The 21950-nt window shown below is 40.6% G+C and overlaps 1 protein-coding gene across 1 annotated transcript in view; it reads left to right on the top strand.

Annotated features, from left to right (window-relative positions):
- The window catches only part of LOC149235590 (GATA transcription factor 26-like), a 224799-nt gene extending 205819 nt beyond the window's left edge, over positions 1–18980 (top strand). The window contains exon 8 of the mRNA XM_089372158.1: positions 18001–18980. Coding sequence (XP_089228284.1) covers positions 18001–18536 — 536 coding nt within the window. The 3' untranslated portion in view covers positions 18537–18980. The remainder of the gene's footprint in view (positions 1–18000) is intronic.
- Positions 18981–21950: the final 2970 nt, after the last annotated feature.

Here is a 21950-nt window from a genome sequence, read left to right as displayed (position 1 = left end):
GAAAAACCCAACTTGGGAAAATTGGTGTAGCAATTTTGAGGGTTATTTTAGTGTGCAGTCTATCTGGATTCTGAGTACAACTGGGTTCCAAACCGGCTCACCCGAGAGAGAAAATAATTGGCAGTAATAAATCTCTATTCAGAAGCAGATTCAGAAAATTTGCCCCACGAAATCCTCTCCAGCACAACTGAAGCACTGCGTTAGCTCTCCTGGCCTCTTTGTCAGCCTGAAAACCCCCTGCGTCAGCTCTCTGAGGCTCTGCCCAACCTCTCTGGCTCTCTGCGTCACTCCAGGAACCTCTGCGTGTATGATGAAGGCCCTCCTGGCCTTTGCGTTGTCTGTGCTAGACTCTGTGTGGCTCCCTCTGGCTTCTGTGTCTGCCTCTCTGCCTCTGCATTGGTCTTCCGACACTATCTCTGCCTCTGCACTGGTCTTCCAACACTATCTCTGCCTCTCTGTCTCGTACACACTGCCCCTCGCTACAAACTGATCACTGATTCGATTTCTCTTAGCAAACCTTGCTCTAGAAAATCGAATGACTGATCACTCTGGTGTTTTCTCCAACTGACCCTCAAGCCTCCTGTTATACTTTTCCTGTTGGTCCTTCAATAGCCGAGATTACATCTCTAATCAACGACTAAGATTAGAGTTGGCTTGATCCATGTCCTTTAGAACCTTCTAACCCAATTTTATATTAGTACCCATTAATATTTTATTTTTCCTAAGTTTAGACTTAGGAACTCCATTAAAAATATTAATTATTTTAATATCTTCTTAACCAGGTAGAATCTGCCCAAACCATTTCTGCATCTTGGAGATCTCATGTGCTTTAGCCTCTCCACCAATTTTCATGTCTAGAGCACATCCGATGCTACCCCAAATCAACACCCCTCACCTTACTCTACTTGATTGAGCTGACAAGGGTTAACCCAAAAAACCGATTAGAGTAGGCGGTACTAATTAACAGTGCAAGCGTTGTGTTTTCACCAAGACTCACTCTAAATAGAACATATTTTCTATCAGGGTATCATCAATTGAAGAAAAGAAGCTCTTCATAAAGAGAGAGGACAACAAATAACCAAATGTTGATAGCTGTACAAGTCCTCTTGTTCTTCGCCATGCTTGTCTCGAGATCCACACACGGTTTCATGCGAAACTAGACCTATGGGTGCATAACAACCAAACAAACAAACGAGCAAAAAGCAGAAGTCAAAGAGAGCAAACCAAGTAAGCAACGAAACAAGAAAGCAAAGAAAACATGCAAACAAAGCAAAACAAAAGCAAACACTACGCATACCCCTAAACTAAACAGTGCATGGGCCTACTCACATAAAGTGATATTTCGAATGCAGCCACCAGTGCATTGGTTGGCCCATGTTGGTGAAGGCCTGGTTAATAAGAAAGATAAGAATGTAAACCAGCAAACAAGAAAGATAAAGCAGTGAAGACCAACACGCTCCGGGTTTGAAAGCGTCCACAGAGAAGAAAAGAGTAAAAGCACAAGATAAGCATTTTGTGGACATATCATGGTGATGCAACAAACTGTGCACAGTGTTGATTTAGGGTAGCATTGGATGTGCTCTAGCCATGAAAATTGGTGGAGAGGCTAAAGCGCACGAGATCTCCAAGACCCAGAAATGGTTTGGGGAAATTCCATCTGGTTAGAGAGATATTAAAATAATTAATAAATTAAATGGATTCCTAAGTCTAAACTTAGGAAAATAAAAATATTAATGGGTATTAATATAAAACTGGGTGAGAAGGTTTTAAATGACATGGATCGAGCCAAATCTAATCTTAGCCGTTGATTAGAGATTTAATCTCAGTCGTTGAAGACTCAACATAAAAAGTATAAGAGGAGGCTTGAGGGTCAGTTGGAGACACACCAAGTTGACCAGTCAGTTCGATTTTCTGGAGCGGGGTTTGCTGCGAGAAATTGAACCAGTGATTAGAGTTGCAACGAGGGGTAGTGAGTGCATAATAGAGAGGCAGAGATAATACCAGAAGAACAGTGTAGAGGTAGAGAAGGCTACGCAGAGTTAGAAGGAGCCACGCAAAGGGCCAGAGTGATTGCGCAGAGGGCCAGAGGGCCTGCATGAGTGATGTAGAGGGCCAGAGAGCCGACACAAAGCATTTGTAAGCTGACGCAGAGGTCTGTAGGCTGCCGCAGAGGACAGGAGGGCTGACGTAGAGCCTCAGAGAGACGTTGGGGAGATTTTCATGGAGCAGACTTGCCGAATATCTGCTTCCGAAGAGAGGTATTACTGCCAGATTGATTTCTTTGTCCGGTGAGCCAGTTTGGCACCCAATTGTACTCAAGAAAGCTGCGTAATAAGAAAATCCTCAGAATTGCTGCATCGGTTTTCCCAAGTTGGGTTTTTCCAGTGATGATTGTCCAAAAGTAACGGTGTCCCTTGTGTGTTTGTCTATTTCTTTCAGTTGATGATCTGTAGATGGTTGAGACTGCATCTGTGTTTAGTTCAGTATTTATATGGTTAAATAACTTGTTCAGTAATTAAACAAGTAGGTGAAATAAACTGGATAGTGCAGGAAAATTTCGAAGTCTAAATTTCAACACGCAAACGATAAGCATGCACACTCTTTTGGCTGTGACACGAAAAAACATGAAAAAGAAATAAAACTTACGTTTTGCAAGAGTGCTCGTTGTGTATGATTCCTCCAATGCATGAGCGATGGGATCATGTGATTCAGGTGGAGGATGTGAAATCTATGAACTAGATTGATCTTCAATGTAAACAAGAGAGTGATGAGGAGCCTTGGGTGTTTCAACAAATTTATGATCTGAAGTGGAATCGACCTCAAGATAGCGAGGACCTGACATAACCATCAGCTCGGGCTGAAGTGCCTTGACAACTTGCGGGGTTTCCACTTCATCAGCAGGTAGATCATCAAAGATCGGTGGCTTAGAAAGATCAATAGCAAATGAATCAACATCGTGATCGAATGAAGGAGTAAAGAGATCACGATAGCCACGATAAAAAAATTCGATATGTTCATCGGCATCCTCATGATCTGACGAATCATACAGAGGGGTTGATGAGAAACAAGAATGTTCACCCTTTGCGTTTCCGCAAAGAAAAGATGATAGATTGGGAGGATTTGGAAAGAAAGATTTGTCTTGTCGGCAATGCAATGACAGATTGATTTTCGGTGTGTTCTGTGAATGATTGGAAGTAAAAACATATGGGAATGAATTTTCACCAGAAAAATCAGAAATAGTAGAATTGCAAAATATGTTAGGAAATAATGGATGAGGTGCGGACAAAAGGAAAGTCATCCTTCGTCGCGGGTTCTTCTTTAGATTCCCACACATATTCATCATAAATGACAACGCAGGTTGGTTGCTCAACACCAACTCTGTCGACAACTTGATCCTTGTGAACAACGAATGTGGAGTCCAGAACGTGAGAACGCAACACGTCACAATCTGTTGATTTGGGGTAGCATCAGATGTGCTCCAAGACTTAAATTTTGCAGGGAGGCCTGGGCACATGTATTCCAAAGAACCAAGAAAGCGTTTTGGGAAATTCCACCCAGAAGTGGTTTTATTAAAATAATTAATATTTTTAATGGGGTTACTAAGTCTAAACATAGGAAAATTAAAATATTAATGGGTATTAATCTAAACATGGGTGAAACTTCTAGAAAAAGCCACAGATCAAGCCAAAAATATTTGAGCCTTTGATTATGATTTAATCTAGGCCGTTGGTTGTCCAATAGAAAGATATAAGAAGGGGCTTGAGGGTCATTTGGAAAACAGACTAAGAGATCAAAGAAATTGATTTTCTGAAGTGAGAAGTTCTCAGGAGGAAAATTGATCGAGGAGATTTCGAGTGGTAGAGGGGCAATGAGAATCTGAAAGGAGGAATTTCCAGAGTACGAAGCAGAGGGAGAACAGAAAGACGTCCAGAGGAAGGCTGATGCTGACCCATGCAGTGCTGACACATAGGCAACGCAATCCTTGAGGGGAAGTTGAGTTTCCTACTGAGGGAAGTCGAAATTCAGTTGCCGGAAGCTGGGGTGTGAGTTCGGGACGCAGAAGGTCGATTTCTTAGCCAGCAGAGGATCCAGAGGAGAGGCAACGTAATACCTAGGACGAGTGATACAAAAACTGCCTAGATTGATGCAGAGCCTCTAGAGCAGCATGATCAGTCACTGATTCTCCAGTGACAGGGTGAGATCATTTCACCAGTCTTTTGTTCAGTATTCTCTCTGTATTGGATTGCTAGTTGAGCATCCTAGAATTGTACTCAGATTTTCTCCTGCATAATAATAAAACCCTCAGAGTTGCTGCACTGGTTTTCCTGCATTGGGTTTTTCCGGGGACTATTGTCCAAAAATAACGATGTCCTATGTGTTTCTATTTTCCTTGCTCAGTTTCTATGTTTCAGAATCATATTTAATTTGGTGTAGGCTGCTTCAGTAATTTACTTCAATGTTTCAAGAAGAAATCTGAAATAAGCTTGTAACATAATTTACAATCTAGGAGAAGTAGATTCAATTGGTTGCAGTAGGATTCCTGAGATTGTTAGATCTAGGAATTTTCACACAATCTGGAGGATCAAAGGAACCAGGGGACGAAGGTTGAGAAGACAACACAACGTGACAACCAACAGGCTTGCAAGCCAAATCTACGCGGATATCCAGAGTAGGTGGGGTGGGAGGATGTGATAGTTCAATAGCTGTGTTCGCAACTTCTCCCACCTTGCACTGCGGAGCTAGAGCAATTTGATGAGATGTAGACGGAGGGTCACTTGTGACAGTAACCTTGTCCATCTGAATTTTAGCTGCTTTAGCACCGAGGTATGCTGGGACGAGTTCAAATGATTCTAAGATATGCAGATTTTTAGATATGTGAAGAAGATACTAAAATCTTTCATCGAGAAATTTCCAATCAATTTCATCTTCAGGAATTTGAAATGCAAGATTACGAAAGCGTTTGTGAAATTGCTCAACGGATTCATCAGGTGCTTTTCGTAATTTCAGAATTTTTTTATTGAGTGCTCTATGATTGTATCGATAGAAAGCACATGCCAACTCTTCGATCAATTGATCAAAAGAGTGAATAGATGTTGCAGGCAATGTGACACACCATTACAGTGCGTGACCTTGAAATGTGAATGCAAACAACGAGCATGCAATGTGATTGTCATTGATTTCATTCCTTTCATAGAAACCCATGAAGGCAACATCGTGACTAAGCAAGGTTGCTTCGCCTTCACCGTCATATGTGAAACGTGACAAGTCATTCTAGAGATCCTTTGACACTTCAAAATCATGTCCGTGAGACACACATGTCAGAGGTTGAATTGTAATGTTAGTCATGAAAGATGTGCAGAGATTCAAAATAGACTTTGAGGACTCAGCTTGTCATCTGGCTCTCCTAGCGCCAGAAATGTTGACGGTGCTGGACTCGCCAACATGTCAGGGGATCTCCCCAGTAAGAAGTCCCAACTAGACCTCAGATCGTTTGGAGGAGTCCCAACAGTGGATAATAATGCTATGCCTTGACTGCGATAGCGCGCAGAGGTAAGCAATATACCTTTGTCGGAAGCAAGTGTGTGACCTTGCAACAAGTCAAGAGAGATGCATGGGGAGGTTCTAACACACGAAGGGGAAAATGAAGTGTGTCCCTTAGAACCCTGTAATAGTACGCAACCTGAAAGGAACACACGAGCTGAATGATATCACAAGCTGGAAAGAAGAATAGTCGACAATCCAAAGTGACGGGTTAAACCAACAACACGACTTCAACAAGATTCATACAATCGTATACGAAATAGTTCATACACAAATGCGTAAGTTAAACAACATACATTGCTAAAGTAACTAGAATAGTCGAACTATAATAACAACATATGCATGAAGACGTGCTGGCTTTGTTATATTATATAAAGTGAAAGTTCCATCCATACATACAACCATGACAACCACTAGCCCCAATAGTGGAACATTACAGTCAACACCGCCTACTCCTCCAAAGAGATGTGTTTGCTCTGCACTATGGAGAAGCCAAGGTTCGTCACAATACTCTCCAAGCCTCCTCTAAGCAATGCCTAGCCAAAAGCTTGGCTCCCAAAAGCCTTTTCTATGAGTTATGAAGTTCTATTTATAACTAAGGGTGGGGTGACCCTTGACATTCCCCTTTGTAACTCTTGGACTACCCTCACAACTCTTCAACTTCATTACATAACTTTTTACATTACATAAGACTGTTTGCATTCCACTAATGACACTTGGAATTTCACTTTACATCATGTTTACAATAATAATACATTTTCTACATATACCCATGTGGGACAAAAATAGGCTTGAGTCAACCAGATAAGACAACACTAAGACTCGGATGGCTGTGGAAAGACCAACTCATCAACCTCCTCTCCGTGATCTTCGGTGACGAACTGATGCCAAGCTTGGTATTGCGCAATGGTGTTCGCGTATTGTTTGATGATGTCTTTCTGGAAACGAACTCTTGCCTCCATCGCTTCTGGGTATACTGATATGGAACCTCTATCCAACTCGTCATGTAACATGCACAACTTAGTCCTGAGCACGACCAGATTGACGACATATCTCTACATGTTCTCTGCGCTAATTTGCAAATTTGCACTGGTGGCCATGTGCATCAACTGATCCAATTGACGGGGTGCCATACTTTCTCACCACAACATCTAAACCCCTGAACAACCGTGCGTACGAAGCCTCAACATTGGTGATGAGCGGCGAGAGTTCCTCATAGTTCTGGATCAGACTCCAAATGCGTGTTTTGTCCAACTTTTCTTGCGGCTTCATCATCTTGTGCAAGTGAAGCGGGGCTCCCTTGTACCTCATTGTCCATGTCTGTACATGATCAACAATGACATGTATGTCTGTGAGTGTGCGTGCTATCTTGATGCAGCGTTGTTGATGACCATGTAGATGGACAACTGCCTTGTGCACGGTGATGAACCTGTCATACAGTCTCCGCATGACTGTCTCAAGAGCTGACACTTCAACAAGTATCGCTTTCTTCATCTCTGCTTTGGCGGATCTTGTTGATTGTTCCTCTCTCTGCCTGGCTACTTGCAATTCCTTAGCCATGCGCTCATTTTCTGCTATCAAGAACTTCACACTTGAGCTCGTGGCTTCGACATAAGCCTTCGTAGCATCAGCCAAGGCAGTTGGATGTCTTCGCACATCTGACACAATCACCCGTTCTTCAAAGTGCGCAGGTGATGCATGCTCATCCGGGATGTGCGCTCTGCGTGCCTATACAACTCTATGCTGTGACTCATCAAAGGCTATGTTGTACACATCTGCTCTCGGATCATCCTCAAGGAGAACAATATCCCCTTGTTCACTTGGGACTTGCTCTGCTGTTGGAGCTGGTGAAGCTTGTGGGGTGACCTCGGTTGCTTTTGGCATGAGGTCAGTGTCCTGATCCTGTTCCGGCTGTTCCATCTCCGCATCCATCTGTTCATCCATCGGTTCATCCTGCTGAGCAAGTTCTTGTTCCTGCGGCTGCTCACCTTGTTCATCATTTGCTGCTGGTGGATCTGAGTCTTCAACTTGTATCGGCGCAGTTTGCGCTGTCTGTGCGCCTTGCACTTCCTCTTGTTCCTGTTCCTGTTCCTGTTCCTGCTGCGCTTCCTTCTCTCTTCTGCACAACTCTTGTTCTTCTTTGAGCTTCTGCTCTACTTCTTGCAACTTCCTCTCTGTCTCTTCCAGTCTTTGCTTATCTCTTCTTTTCTGCGCTCCTCTCCTGTCGCGCTGTCGCCTCTTTGCTTCTATCTCCAAAGCTACTCTCTCAACAAGTGGATCTTCCTTAAACTTGTAGCTTTGCTTCGCCTTTGCGCTTTCGACAATCTTCCTCTTGCCTTTGTCTTGTGCAGGTTTGCTGCTTGCTGTTGCTGTTGTTGCTGCTCCTTGTGGTGCTGCTGCCTTGAGTGCTGCTAGCCACTCTACTGCCATGTTGACTAGTTCATTGAGCCTAGAGGAGTTATAGCAATATCTCCAAGGGTCTTCCTCTAGCCAATGACACACCCCGTGGATCCAAGGATAGTACACTCTTGTACAGTGGTCCCTGCATAAGCCATGCAGATCGTACGGATTGAAACTCTTGGTGCCGAACTTAAACTTCTTGAAGTCCTCGACCTCAACATCCACTTCTTTCAAACTCTGGATCATGTACAACCCAATTTGTAAAGGAAGCATAAGCCATGGTGCCTTCTTCTTCCTATGCAGTCCAATTGATAACCCTGTCGAGATGTGGTATGCAACCTCTTGCATGACCAGCTTGTGCGTGGAAAACTTCACAAACAAATGTGGAGCCTTCTCCGCGCTGTACATTCTGATGAAGGTGCCATCGAGTTGTGAAAATTCCTAGTCCAAGGAACCCCTACTACAGCAAATCTGAATCTACTTCACCTACTTGATTTTAATTACATTCATCAAGTTATTCTTCTGAATATTGAAGAAAATTACTTCTGCAACCTACACTACTTAATTTTGATTACATGAAACAAGGAAATTGAGCAAAGAACAAGATACATAGGACACAATTATTTTTGGACAAAATAGTTGTCGGAAAAACCCAATGCGGGAAAATGGTGCAGCAACTCTGAGGGTTTATTATTATGCAGGAAAAAATTCTGAATACAAATCTAGGATGCTCAACTAGCAATCCCTTACAGAGAAAATACTGGACGAAAGACTAGTGAAATAATCTCACCCTGCCACTGGAGAATCAGTGATTGATCCTTAGCTCTGGAGGCTCTATGTCACCTTCTGATGGCCTCTGCGTCAAACTGCGTCACCTTGGGTAGCTTCTGCGTCACCCCTCTTGGGTATTACGTTGCCTCTCTGCTCTGGATCCTCTGCTGGTTGAGAAATCGACTTTCTTGCCTCCAATCTCACACCCTGGCTTCCGACAACTGAACTTCGAATTCCCTCAGCAAAAACTTGACTTCTCCTCACTGACTGCGTTGCCTCTGCGTCAGCACTGCGTAGGCCAACGTCAACCCTCCTCTGGACGTCTTTCTGTCCTCTCTCTGCCTTGTATTCTCTGGAAATTCCTTCTCCCAGATTCTCACTGCCCCTTTGCTGCAAGATCTCCCTAATCGATTTTCCTCCTGAGAACTTCTCACCTCAGAAAATCGATTTCCTCAATCTCTTTGTGTGTTTCTAACTGAACCCCAAGCCTCCTTCTTATACTTTTCTCGTTGAGACTTCAACAACTGAGATTAAGTCTCTAATCAACGGCTAAGATTAAAACTTGACTTGATCTGCCTTCTAGATCATTCTCACCCATATTTTGATTAAAACCCATTAATATTTTAATTTTTCTAAGTTAGACTTAGGGACCCCATTAAAAATATTAATTATTTTAATAAAATACAATGCGGGTGGAATTTCACCAAACGATTTCTGGGCTCTTTAGAACTCATGTGCCTTAGCCTCTCCACCAATTTTCATGGCTAGAGCACATCTGATGCTACCAAAAACTAACATGGGTGAGGCGTACCTATCTGCAATGTTCAACAACGCCTCCAGTGTTGCCTAGGACATGCAAGGCGGATCTTGTTCAAAGTTCATTGTGTATAGAGGAGCAACGAAGTGGTCAGATAGTCTAGCCATGACTCCTCGGTAGCTGCACTCTGAGAGCAACTTACAATATACGTTCACAACATTCTCTGAAGGTGTCCATGCCCAACCCATGTCAGGAAACTCTTGATGGGCACAGATTGCATCGAGCAGGTAGGCGAACATGAAAAATCTTGATTTTGATACATGCACTTTCAGTTGAAGAGTCAACATGTCGGACTAGTTGAAAGGCTTTCCTTCACTTGCTAACTGATTCAACATAACAACCCAACTCTGTGGGAAGGTCTCCATACTCTCTTGGCCATACAGGTGACATGCAAAGATGACCAAGAGTTGGTAAGACTTCTTGAGTGTCTTTGTCTTGTATATCTGGTTGGGTGCCATCTTGAACTTTGATGGCTCCCTTACCCAATGCTTCAAGATGTCTTTTGTGTTTGTGCTGCTGTTGGCGGTGTAGAACGATGCATCCATCTTGTTCACTGGTTGTGGCAAATGATACATCTACTGATAATCTTCCGCCTTGAAGGTATAGGAAGCTCTACTCCACTGACACTGCTCGGTATCATCGTCTCAGGATTAGTGTATGAGACAATCCAGTGGATCACGTCTGCGCACAGAAAGTTGGGATACTTGCATGCAACCTTGTACAACCCTGACTTATGAATATTGACATAGACATGATGGTCCTCCAGATTCTCCTCGAAGTTGCATGCGAATATAGTGTTGATGTCTTGACATGTGATCTTGATGTCTTTGTCAATGAACATGTGTGTCTCTGTATAAACGGGCAAGCTCATAGACAATTGTTCAACCACATCTCTAGTACTGCTTTCAACTGTGTCCTTTGATCCAGCTCTCTTAGAGGCCATGTTACCTATACTGTTGAGAAGTTTCTCAACCCTTGTTGTATCTAGAGACAGAGAAGACACTCATGGCAAGCCAACGTCAGCTGAAAAACATAAAGCAACTCGAGAATCAATCATGCGGCAAACTGGGTGACTGCTGGGCGAGATTGCGCATCATTGACTCTGAGAGGTTGGGAGATTGTCAATGGCTATGTTGCGGGGGAGCGTCCCCCCCCCCCACACACACCCCCCCCCTCGATCCCGCTCCCAATCCGCGCTCCGAGCGGGAGCGGATCGGGAGTGCGCTCCCTAAATTTTTTTTCGCTCACTGCCTTTTCGGGAGTGTTTTGCCTTTTTCGCAATTTTTTTTTTTGTAGTAATGTTTGAAATGCAATTTTTTTTGAAAGAAACAAATAATTTTTGAGTGGGGCAGCGTAATGATCAAGTCTAGGCCCTAGTATTGATATGCTATTCATGGTAATGTTAAATTCTTAAAGTAAAAGTGACATTCTCCTTAATATTCATTTTCATCTTTTTACTTAAATTTTTAACATTACCATGAAATGACTCAGGATGTTTGAGAGTGGTTCCAGCCTCATTGGATTTCATATGGAGAAAGTAGAATTTTAGATTTCATTCAAAATCCAGCAAACTTATCAATTTTTCAGGATTTCAGGATTGGGGGATTGCAATGTTTCCATTAACTTTTGTCATGTATTAGGGTATGGAACTCGTATTTAATCAAGAACACCAATCCCTCTATGTACCTTGATGTTAGTGACATTGTTTGTCGAACTCCTCTATCATGACCCTCCTAAAAATGTACGCATCACTCAAACAAAATCTTGACTTGACATGCTATGCTTGTTCTATCTTATGTTAATGCTTAGAGGGTGATATTAATGACAAAGATCCCTACAGATACAGAGGTAATGACAAAGATACCTCTGGATATTAATGCTTAGAGGGTGATATTAATGACAAAGATCCTGATTTTCCAACAAGACTAAAATATTAGACATTTCTCGTGGTGACAAGAGGCCCAAGCATAAGAATTAGATAATAGATTTACTTCTCTTTTCTAGTTTCTAGTAGCTTTTATAACTATTGACTCTTTCATATTTATTATGATATTTTTTTAAACAATATATGACAATTTAGGTTTGAAGTTGGCAATTATAACTCATTAGTAATGAATTATGAATATGATGCTTCATGAAAGTTGAAAGTTGTTTCATTTCATTTCATTTTATAACATTTCATTTCATGTTAGATATTATTTGTTGTAATGGTTACACTTAGCTTACAAGTACAACTTTGGTGGTCAATGATGATAAATGTTATATATTGAATTTTGAAAGCTTGAAACTTTAAGATTGATGAATCATGAGACTCGATATGTTGTATGTTACTATGTTACTAACTTGTGGACGTGGTTGATGAAGATTATAACTTCTAGATGATTGTTGTTGTATGGTTCAATCTATGTTTTTTTATGTTTTTTATATCTAATTCATTATTCTACATGTTTTTGTTGACATATATGTATCAAAATATAAAAAATATATATATTATATAAAAAACGCTTTGGGATTCGCTCCCAAACCGGGAGCTTCTGAAAATGTCGCTCCTGCTCCCGTTTTCGCTCCCACTCCCCGCTTTCGCTCCCGCTCCCAAGTAACATTGGTCAGCGGGAACTGCGCAATGCGTAGTTCCAGCTGCAAGTGAGGCCTGCTGCTGGCTGACTGCGGATTGGAACTGTGCAATGTGCAGTTCAGTCAAGCTGGGTTGCTGGCTGGAACTGTGCATTGCGCAGTTCCAGTGGGCAGGACTGGGACACTGCCTCCCAGGATTGCATAGAGCACAACTGGGAGCCAGTGTGGGCAGCCTCTACGCAATTCTTGGAGGCAAGGCAGAGCCTTGACTTCTGGGAATGCGCAGTGCATGCCGGGAGAAGCAAGATCTGGTCCAAGGCAACCCAGATCTGCCCAAGGGCAACCTAAAAACGAGAGGGACTGAGTGAATGTGCCAAGATGGTACAAATCAGAGTGAATAAACATGCATGAAATCCAAGCAAGTGCAGAAATCAGTCAAACGACAAAACAATGAAGCTCATGAAGAGAGTCGCCGCAACAACGACTGTCAGTGTAGAAACATGGTCATGAATGCGGCACTAATGAAATGCAATGCAAAACTAGAAACAACACTTCTACAGGTTAAAACACATTGAAACGCTAGTGGGCGCTTAATAAAACAAGGAAAACAACACTCACACAAGCCAAAAAATCAAAAGTGACAGAAAAAGCAGCAAAAGACATGAAAAGCAAAGCTTACCTGGAAAGGCTGTGCCGACTGTGTTGAAGTTTCCTAGATGGCTCGGGAATGCTAAAGCTCTAAGATTGAATGTGAAGAATGAGCTCTGGGGCGTCGTTTAAATAGATTTAGAAGCTTTAGGGTTTATGATGCTCATGCCACAAATCTAGGAAAAAGCAACACTTGGTGGGAAGTTTCTAAAATCGACTTTGCATGTAACTCCCAGTTGCTAAAAATGGGTCCCTCAAATCTAGGGATGTTTTTTCATTTTTTTTCTTTTTGTTTTTTCGGGAAAAGCTACTATGCATGCAAGGAAGAATTGCACTGTTCTGGAGGGGACCGGGCAACCTATCGGCACATGCAACAGACAACAACTAAGGGGAAGCTTCTACGCTGTTTCTAGGTTGAGTGGCCCACACTGTCTCACTAGTTTTGCGCAATTTCCAGAGCAAGGCTGGTTGGCTTGAACTGCGCATTTCTGGAGAGAAGTGTTGACAGACTGCTCTGCGCAATTTTCCAGAGCAAGGCTGGCTGGCCTGCTCTGCTCAATTTTCCAGAGCAAGGCTGGCTGGCCTGCTTTGTGCAATTTTCCAGAGCAAGGCTAGCTGGCCTGCTCTGCGTAATTCTTGAGTGCAAGGCAGCTGACCTCTAGGATGGCGTAGTTTTCCCAGACATCACAAGACTGGTTGTGAACCAAGTGCTGGGTCAGCTTGCAATTAGTCGACAAAACGAGTAAGTGAACACAAGTTGTTAAGCGAAAGATAAAATCGAGAGGAACACAAGTACCTGAGCAATGCAGGATGGCTGCTAAGATTTTGAGGAGGGAGACTCCAAAATGCTTCGAAGGCAAAATTTTGGAGGGTGGTTGTAGCTTCTACAACACATAGGTAGTACAACCACTATGGCATCCTCCATGAAGTAAACCGCTACCATGTCATTAACCACTTACACCTACTGATTGATGGGCCGACCTAGGATTTGTTCTTCCCCTTAGGGTTGGAAGCACCTACTAGGACCTTTTGATAACCCTCCTATATCTAAGAATGGTAACTTGTTTGCAAATCATAAACCAAAAAGACATTTGAATGTGATGCTTGTGTGGAGTATTTTGATGCATTTTGCATTAAATATGGCCCACTTTGATACCTTTATGGTTTTTGCACATATGATGTTGATCTCACTTGATTTTGAGAATGTCTTAGATCCTTGAGCCCAGGTAGACCTAGCATCTGTTGAGGGATTGCGTGATGTTGTCCAACTCTTCAGAGAGGACGTCCAACCCCATTCGATGAATGTTCTAGTCATTAGAGCCAAGATATTGACCACCTATTGAAGAGTGTTGACCTTGGGATATGTCTAGCATTGTTGATGACCCTTTCCTCTCCCTCAGAGCCTGAAATGCTCCACATCTAAGCCAAGGCATTGCCTAGAGAAACTAATGTACCCCAGAGACCATAGGGCACCCTAGGTTGGCATTCCACCTTCTTGATGGACGTTGCTTTGTTTTTTAACGGATTTGACAATAATGATGACTTGAGACCCATTTGAAGCATATGGTACACTTCTGTAGATGATGATGCCATGCCATAACCTTGCGACATCCCCTTCATGTGGCTTGGAGTGATGATGTGAGCTTGGTTGATGATGGCGTATTGATCAAGAGGGTTTTGCTTGATGATTGGACACCTTGTTGGTGAGAAGATGGGCTATTGATTGAGGAGCACCTTTTTGAAGCATCCATGGCATATTTGATGGAGACATGCACTTTTAGAATCTGACATCACCCATGGAGGACTTTTTTCTCGCACATGTGGGTTAAAAGGAGGCTTTTGTTTTATCATTGAGATAGCTATCTTTGAGGTCAGCATGTAACCTACTTAATATTTAATCACATGTTATATTATTTTTAGGGATTTTGGTCAATTTTAAGGCTAAGTTGACTTTGTTTCCCTCCCATAAATAGCGGGAAGTCTAATTAACAAAGAATCATTGTAACGTATTCATTCATTAGAAAGCGCACACTAGTGTCTATTTTCTCTTGGATGCAATGGAGCATTGATTGAGCAAATTGTCTTGGGGAGGATATTTTGATTGGAAGGAATTTTCTCTTGGATGATAAAGTGATTCTATGGTGATTTTGTGCAAGTTTATTGTGAATCTTTTCTTCCATTTTGTAATTGTTGTAGAATTAGGTTTTCACTGAAATTTTCATCATATGTATTGAATCTTTTATGGCTCTAACATCTCCTTTTGCAAAAGTATTGCCAAGTTTCCATCGAGAAACCTTGGTATAGCTTCATTGCCCATTTATCTTCAATTGATTGAAAGTTGGTAAGATTTTGATGGAGAGAAACTTCATTGTAGCATTTTCTCTCTTATAACTCTTGTTCTATTGGTCCTCTACCATCGATATCACCTTTGACTCCATTAGCCCAAGATTGATATTGGCTCTTGTCTATTAGTGTGTAATCCTATAAAAATTAAAGCCCTAATTTTTTTAAATTTTTTGTGCTTTATATGGGAAATTCGGGTAAGTTTATGGCAAAATCTGCATTTAATAACATTAAGTACCTTGAACCTTATAGTCCTAGGGTTAGGCCTTGCATATGTTAAATTGGAAAAGTAAAAATATCATTTTTATGCATTTTTCAGCCACTTTTTAGGGCTGATGTCTAGGGTTTCATTTTGTTTGTGTTTTCAGCCATTAAAATATTGCTGCAACGTATTTCCTTGTTTACTCGTTAAATAGTCTTTGTTTATTTCTTGCTTATTATCAATTTTAGGTTGCTTTGTTCTCGCTGTCATAAATTTTGCATATTGTAAATTGTGCTACTTAAAAACCCTAATTTATAACAACAATTGGTAATTTAAAGGTAGCATGTGTTTGGGAACCTATTTGAGCCTCTCCAAGACTTATTAAAGCCCTCTAGATTTAGCCATAGGGTCCTTTGAACTTGTTACCTTGAAATTACATCTCAGTGCTCCCAAAAGATTACTTATTGAAGATTATCCTTTGGGTGATTTTATTACCAGAAGCCTTAGAGGTTATTTATCCTAGGAGTACTTGGATTATCTAATCTCTAAGATCTGTTGGGGAAGCCTCCCTTGTGGGGATAATATCCAACCACAAAATAGTAGGGGAACAATCTTGTTGCCCTTAACCTAGAGTACTTAGTGAGACATTGCACGAAGGTGCTATATTTTGCAGTAAAAGGGACCTTTTCATTTGAACTCAAATGCTAAATTAACCTAAAGAACCATAGCAATCCTATCTTTCACCTTAAACCCTAATTGTCCAAATCAATGTTGCACGACTCATACTCGGCAAAGACATAGCTGGCATATCACTTGCCGACTTGGGAAGACTTGGGAAAGAATCGACAAATAGCAAAAAACTAGAAAATATTTCATTTTTTTGCATAAAAGATGAATTAATGGCATTTCTAATGCATACAAGTTATAAAACTGTGCTTTGCACAAGAATTCATAACATCATCTCATAAAATACGATCATATAACATAACACAATTGATATTTGTATTCAAAATTTTTAAAAGGAAACTGAAAAATGATTTCATAAACAAAATCACATATCGTAGCAACTTGTAAGTTCTCCATGTGAAGGCCCCTGCAAAAGCTTGTTGCAGGCTTCTGCGGCCCTGATGCTAGAGGTGAGCTTGATTCCAAGTGAAGTGAGTGTGAGCAAGCAGAGAAGAGGCTGGCCCGAGTACCAGCCGAGTGTCCATGAGTTCGTAGAGTGCTCTTGAGTTTCATTGAGTTTGGTGAGTGGCGAGTCTGTGGGTTGAGTATGGCCGAGTCACTTGTTTCATAGTCGACTCGGCCATACCTGACCCACTCGGTGAGTACTTGTCGTGTCATGCTACATTGGTCCAAATCCTTTAACTGGTGGTATTTGAAGTAAAATCCTTAGGAGGCTCTTGACTTGGTTTGATGGGGCAATTAGATTCCTAAGATCTAATAAGGTGACCCCCCTTGAGTTAGAGGAGAGCTAGCACGAAACAAGAGGAGGGTTGGTGAGGTGACAGCATCCCCACTCTTGATGACAATGGATCTCGCACTTGAGCTTTTGGACTTTATCTCTAGGAATGCGAGATTTTGCTGTAAGAGGTTTGAGAGAGAGGGATCTCAAGCATATGGTGGAGAGGGTTGCATGTAGAAATGAGGTTATGAGTGAGGATGAAGTTATGTGTAGGTAGGGTCCATGGGCATTTGGCATGGAAATACGAGCAAGGACAATAGAAGAACTGGAGAAACAACAAAACAATTTCACAGAAGAACCAGAATGAATTTTGTGGGGGTGTGGAAGTGAAGATGGCGAACCAGCCAAAGGAAAAGGAGCCAAATCAGAGTAATGTGCATTTAAGGAAATATGAGCAGGGAGGGCTAGAGAACTAGAAAAACAATAGTTGGATGGGAGAAACACGATCAACTTCATGTGGGCATGGAGAAACAGGCCAGGGAAAAAAGGTTTTGTTTTATGGAGAAAGAGAGGAATTAGATTATTAGAATATGGTTTTCAGCAAACATGAGCAGGGAGGGTGGGAATGCTAGAGAAATAATAGTTGCATGGGTGGTCGTGTGGGAACTAGAATTAATTATGTGTGGGCATGGAGAATCAGACCAAAAAAAAGAGGTTGCCTTTCATGGAAAAACAGAGGGATTGGATCATAGGGATATTATGGTTCCAAGGAAATGCAAGCAGGAAATGTGGGAGAAGCAGAGGAACAATATTCATTCAGGTGGATGCGTTGAAGAATTTGAATCAAGTCCATGCAGGAATGGGCACGGGCAGCGAAATAACAGAAACACTGATAACAAGTGGACTATTGCTGATAGGTAGATTTCACTAATGATGTTTTGGCATACATATTTTTCGGCACAGTTCTCTTTTGGATTTGAACGTTTTATTTATTTAATTTAGAATTCGACGCCTGCTTTAAATTGCGGGAGCCTTTGCTTTGTGCACTTTCAATATAGTTGTATATTGTCATACAATGTATATTTCCACTGAAGTACAAAAAAAATCATGCAAATTTCTATATCGTTGTTCTGAATAGTTTAGACAAACCTTTTCATTTTTGGATTGTCTTCAAGGGTAGCTATGGTTTCATTTTAATTTTCCTTCTTTACTTCACACACTCCGGTTTACAGGATCATATCACACAAAGAACCCTGTATTTGGTTATGTTCTAATAGCATTATTATTTCTGAATTGCAGGATCAGAAAAGTCTACAAGAAACACTGACAACATGCAAATAGGTGGGCCTAATACAGTGCATCCTGTCACGCCTGCTTGGGCAAGTTGTAACATGGAAGGCATATGCCATGAGAGCATAGACACAGGGAGTACTTCCAAGGATGCTGCCGGATTTGAAATAAAACCAAAGGGTAGTCCTTCACTTGGTGCTAGCAGCCTGTTTTCTTCACCCTCAAAAAGATGCTCGTCATTTGTATTTGACTCTCTAGGAGATTTTGCAGACGAAGACTCTGATTCAGTTTTGCTTTTTGATGTCCCTTCAAACCTGTCCTTTCCACAGGCAGAACTTTTGCACACCCCTGTTTTGAAATGTAAAGCCCCCAAGGACATTGTTAGTGATGCCAGCAACCTTGAGAATTCAAACAGTGGTGGACCAGTTGTCAACTCAGAGGAAAGTCCCGATTGGGGTAGTCTTTTATGGAACTCTTCATTTGTTGGATCTGGCCAAACACTATCTGGTGGAACTGTACTGAACGCGGATAAAACACACCTCTGAATAGTTCGAACAATCGGCGTTGCAAGTGATATGCTATAGTGTCTATTTTGAAGTTCTTGTTTCTTTCTGAGAGAGTCCTCAAACCCCAATTTGGCTATATAGAGGGGTAAATGTTTCATCGAGTTGTGGTCAAGAGTGTATGATAGCTAGTTCGGATCCTTGTGCAACTGTGTTTGTTGAGTTGAAAGTATACCTGTGATGTAATCAGACAGAGCAGCCTTGCTTTGATATTTCTATGTAGAAAATACAAAAATAAAAGAGCTTCCCTGTATTTCCAGACAAACCCTTCATAAAAATCTCTTGTGGGCTACATTTATTTTGCTCATGAATTATTGGGTTTTATTTGTAATCTCATGCATTGATTCTATGTTCACTGTTCCAGCAACAACTGGACCTCGTAAGATTCATCCATGGTGTTTCATTAATTGATCAAGTTTCTTGTTATACCTCTGAGATCGAGCCTAACCTTGTTGAAATCTTATCTGTTTATCTCAGATCCTCTTTTTCCCCTTTTTTTGCAAACAGTACATTGCTGTTCATTAACAGCTAGCTGACAAAATGTTCAGGGGTTTCGTAGAGAAAACTTGGTCAAGTTCATCATATGTTTTTGGTGGTTTTCCATGTTGAAGGTTTTATTGTGAGAAAGGAAAGATGGTGGTCTGAAGTGTTCCTGTCATGGTGCCGGGCGATTGTGGAAGGTGATATTTATGGATCAGATAAGATTCTTGTAATCAAGGATATGAGATGACTGATGCTATGAGACAACTTCTAAACAGAATTAGACATGTTTATGTCGAAAATGTACAGCGCTTGTTGTGAAGGTGATCATGAGATCATAAAAGGTCAATAAGAGAAAGACCAATGCGAGGCAGAGTGCAAAGTTTCCAGCTAGGAGTGGTTGGTGTCTTGTCCGTGCACTGGAATATTATTGATACATTGCCAGACATTTAAAAAGAGTCATTAATGATAACCGAGGGCACCAATCCACCAGCATGGAAATTTTGCTGGAACTGCTGTAAATGCATTGTCATTGATGAAGCATATTCTCAATGGAAACCAAAACAAAATCTAAAGCCACACTTCGGCAAATCGAAAGACCTTATGTATGCTCAAAATATCGTGCCCATGCTAGAGGTATTGTGCCATTTGGTTCTATTCAAAACTAGGTAAATGCAAATTCTTTTATCATCTAGAATAGAGTATGCATGTGAGGAAAGTACAATGCCGCACAGTTAATAAGAAATCAAGCATTTCTATAGTGGTGAGGTTAAGTTTTTCCATAGCAGTTTAAGTAGGTTGTTTGGGAGTATATAATTATCCCACGTACGAATAAATGAACGTATAATATAAACATTGCTTAACTAGAATAAGAGTATACTATTATTTCAGGTATATTTCTTAAATTTCTTTCCAGAAAATTCTCTGCAACATGAACTATGAAAATTTACACTCTCATATGCTTAGCTTTTCAAAATGTATGTAGTATCATAGGGATACAGGCTTGGATCATTTGATCCTTCGAAGACAGAAGATCCAAGATAATTGAAGTTGTTCAGTTAGAGGAGAGAGAAGGCATAAAGCCAAGGTAAGAAATTATTTGACTTTTGTATGTTTAAAGCCTTGAATGATTTTTAGTCATATCCAAATTTAATTGCAAAGCTTAAAGGGTGTTGGATTCCCACAGCAAATGTGGGATAAATTGAAATAAATCAAAAGAATATAAGACAAGAATGTTAACACCCATGAACAAGAAGGTCGCAAGTCTGAATCGCAACCACAACATGATTGAGAAGAAGTGACGAAAGCCAAAGTGGGATAGTGTTTAAATGCTGCAAGGGCATGTTCTATGTGAAAGCTGGTGTAGTCCAGCAAAACAATTGTTTTTTGTAGATTAAAGACCAGATTGTATGCCTTCAAAATACCAGGGCATCTAATATGTTGGCTCCCCATGCCTCGGAGAGATTAAAGACTGCTCCGATATGTTTTCCGATAATAAATGCTCTGAATCATTTTTTCCTTTCCGATAATAAATGCTCTGAATCATTTTTTCCTTGAACAATGAAAAGATTTGAGGACTCTAATAAATGACTGAACTTTAGATGAAACTTAATAAAGAATGGTACACGAGATATAGAGTACTTGGCGATGGAGTGTTCTGTTAAGGTGTCCATGGTGAAAAAGTCACCAATTCGAAACCCCTGAGCACAAATCCAGCCATGAGTACAAGTTGGTGTGATCCAGACTGGTTGCCCTAGCTTGCTGTTTCTCAAGACACAAGTTAATCCTACCAATTTATAGACAAACAAACCCCCCCAAAAGAAACAAAACAAACTAAATAAAAAACAAATACACATAAATAAAAGTTATCACTTATATGAAATTGTCATTGAACAACATGAGGCATGACTATTAAAGAATATAAACATAGGTTTATTCTTAACTTTTCCTATTATCTCCTAACTCTTCTATCTATGAGCATATCCTTCTTTTTTTTAACTAGCACCTTTATATAATATCTCCTAAATCCTTTATCTATTAGCATATATTTTTTCCCGAACCAGCACCTTTATATATCCTAGAGACTTTGATAAGTGTACTGCTTATTTTGAGTTTTAGATGGGACTTAAGGTAAAAGCGGCATTGGGAAGCAAGAAGCCCACTTTTATGGGGTGTTTGCTTTTTCCTTAAAAGCTTCTTACCATTTTCTTTATCAATCAGGGTATCCTTTTTCAGTGGTTCCTTTTACAAAGTTAAGGGGAATGTTTGATAATTTGTGTTCAAACTAAATTTAGTAGCTATTCTATTCTTATTGAGGTAAATGAGTTGAAGCATTGTCTAGTTGTTTGTTTTTGTGTCTTTAAATTATGAATCTTAATCTATTTATTCTATAGTTATGAATGGATAGACATTAGCATGGGATATGTGGCATTCACATATCCATATAACATAAATACACATATCATAGAGTTGCAATGAGATTATTTAATTGGTATGTATTTTTCTTTTCGAGGTTGGTTTTTATTTTTATCTTCTTTGTGTAATATGTCAAACAACAATATTTTTTATCCTTGTTGTTTGATTTTCTCATTGCTTTTGATGTTCATTTTGGTGTTGTTTTATTTTTTGTTGTTGTGTATTTCAGATTTTCTTTCTACTATTGATATACCAAAAAATATTTGTAAAGCACCATTAATATTTTGCTCTCTCAATTTCCCTACACTTGTGTTTTTTTACTATGTTCATTTGTTCATCTTCTAATTCCCATTGTATTGTTGCTCTATTGCAATCATGTATGACTATGTTTTTTGTATTACTTCATATGTTACATGTATTTTCTGTTCATTAAACACATTTGTTATATGATAACCAACTTTGATGTTGATTATTTTACATTTCTACCTTATTAGTTTACAC

The sequence above is a fragment of the Pinus tabuliformis genome, chromosome 8 (assembly GCF_031772625.1).
Source record: "Pinus tabuliformis cultivar Carrire ecotype Pingquan chromosome 8, CPIR1, whole genome shotgun sequence".
Lineage (NCBI taxonomy): Eukaryota > Viridiplantae > Streptophyta > Pinopsida > Pinales > Pinaceae > Pinus > Pinus tabuliformis.
Note: the sequence above shows the minus strand (reverse complement) of the source record. Positions and strands in the feature narration are given on the sequence as shown.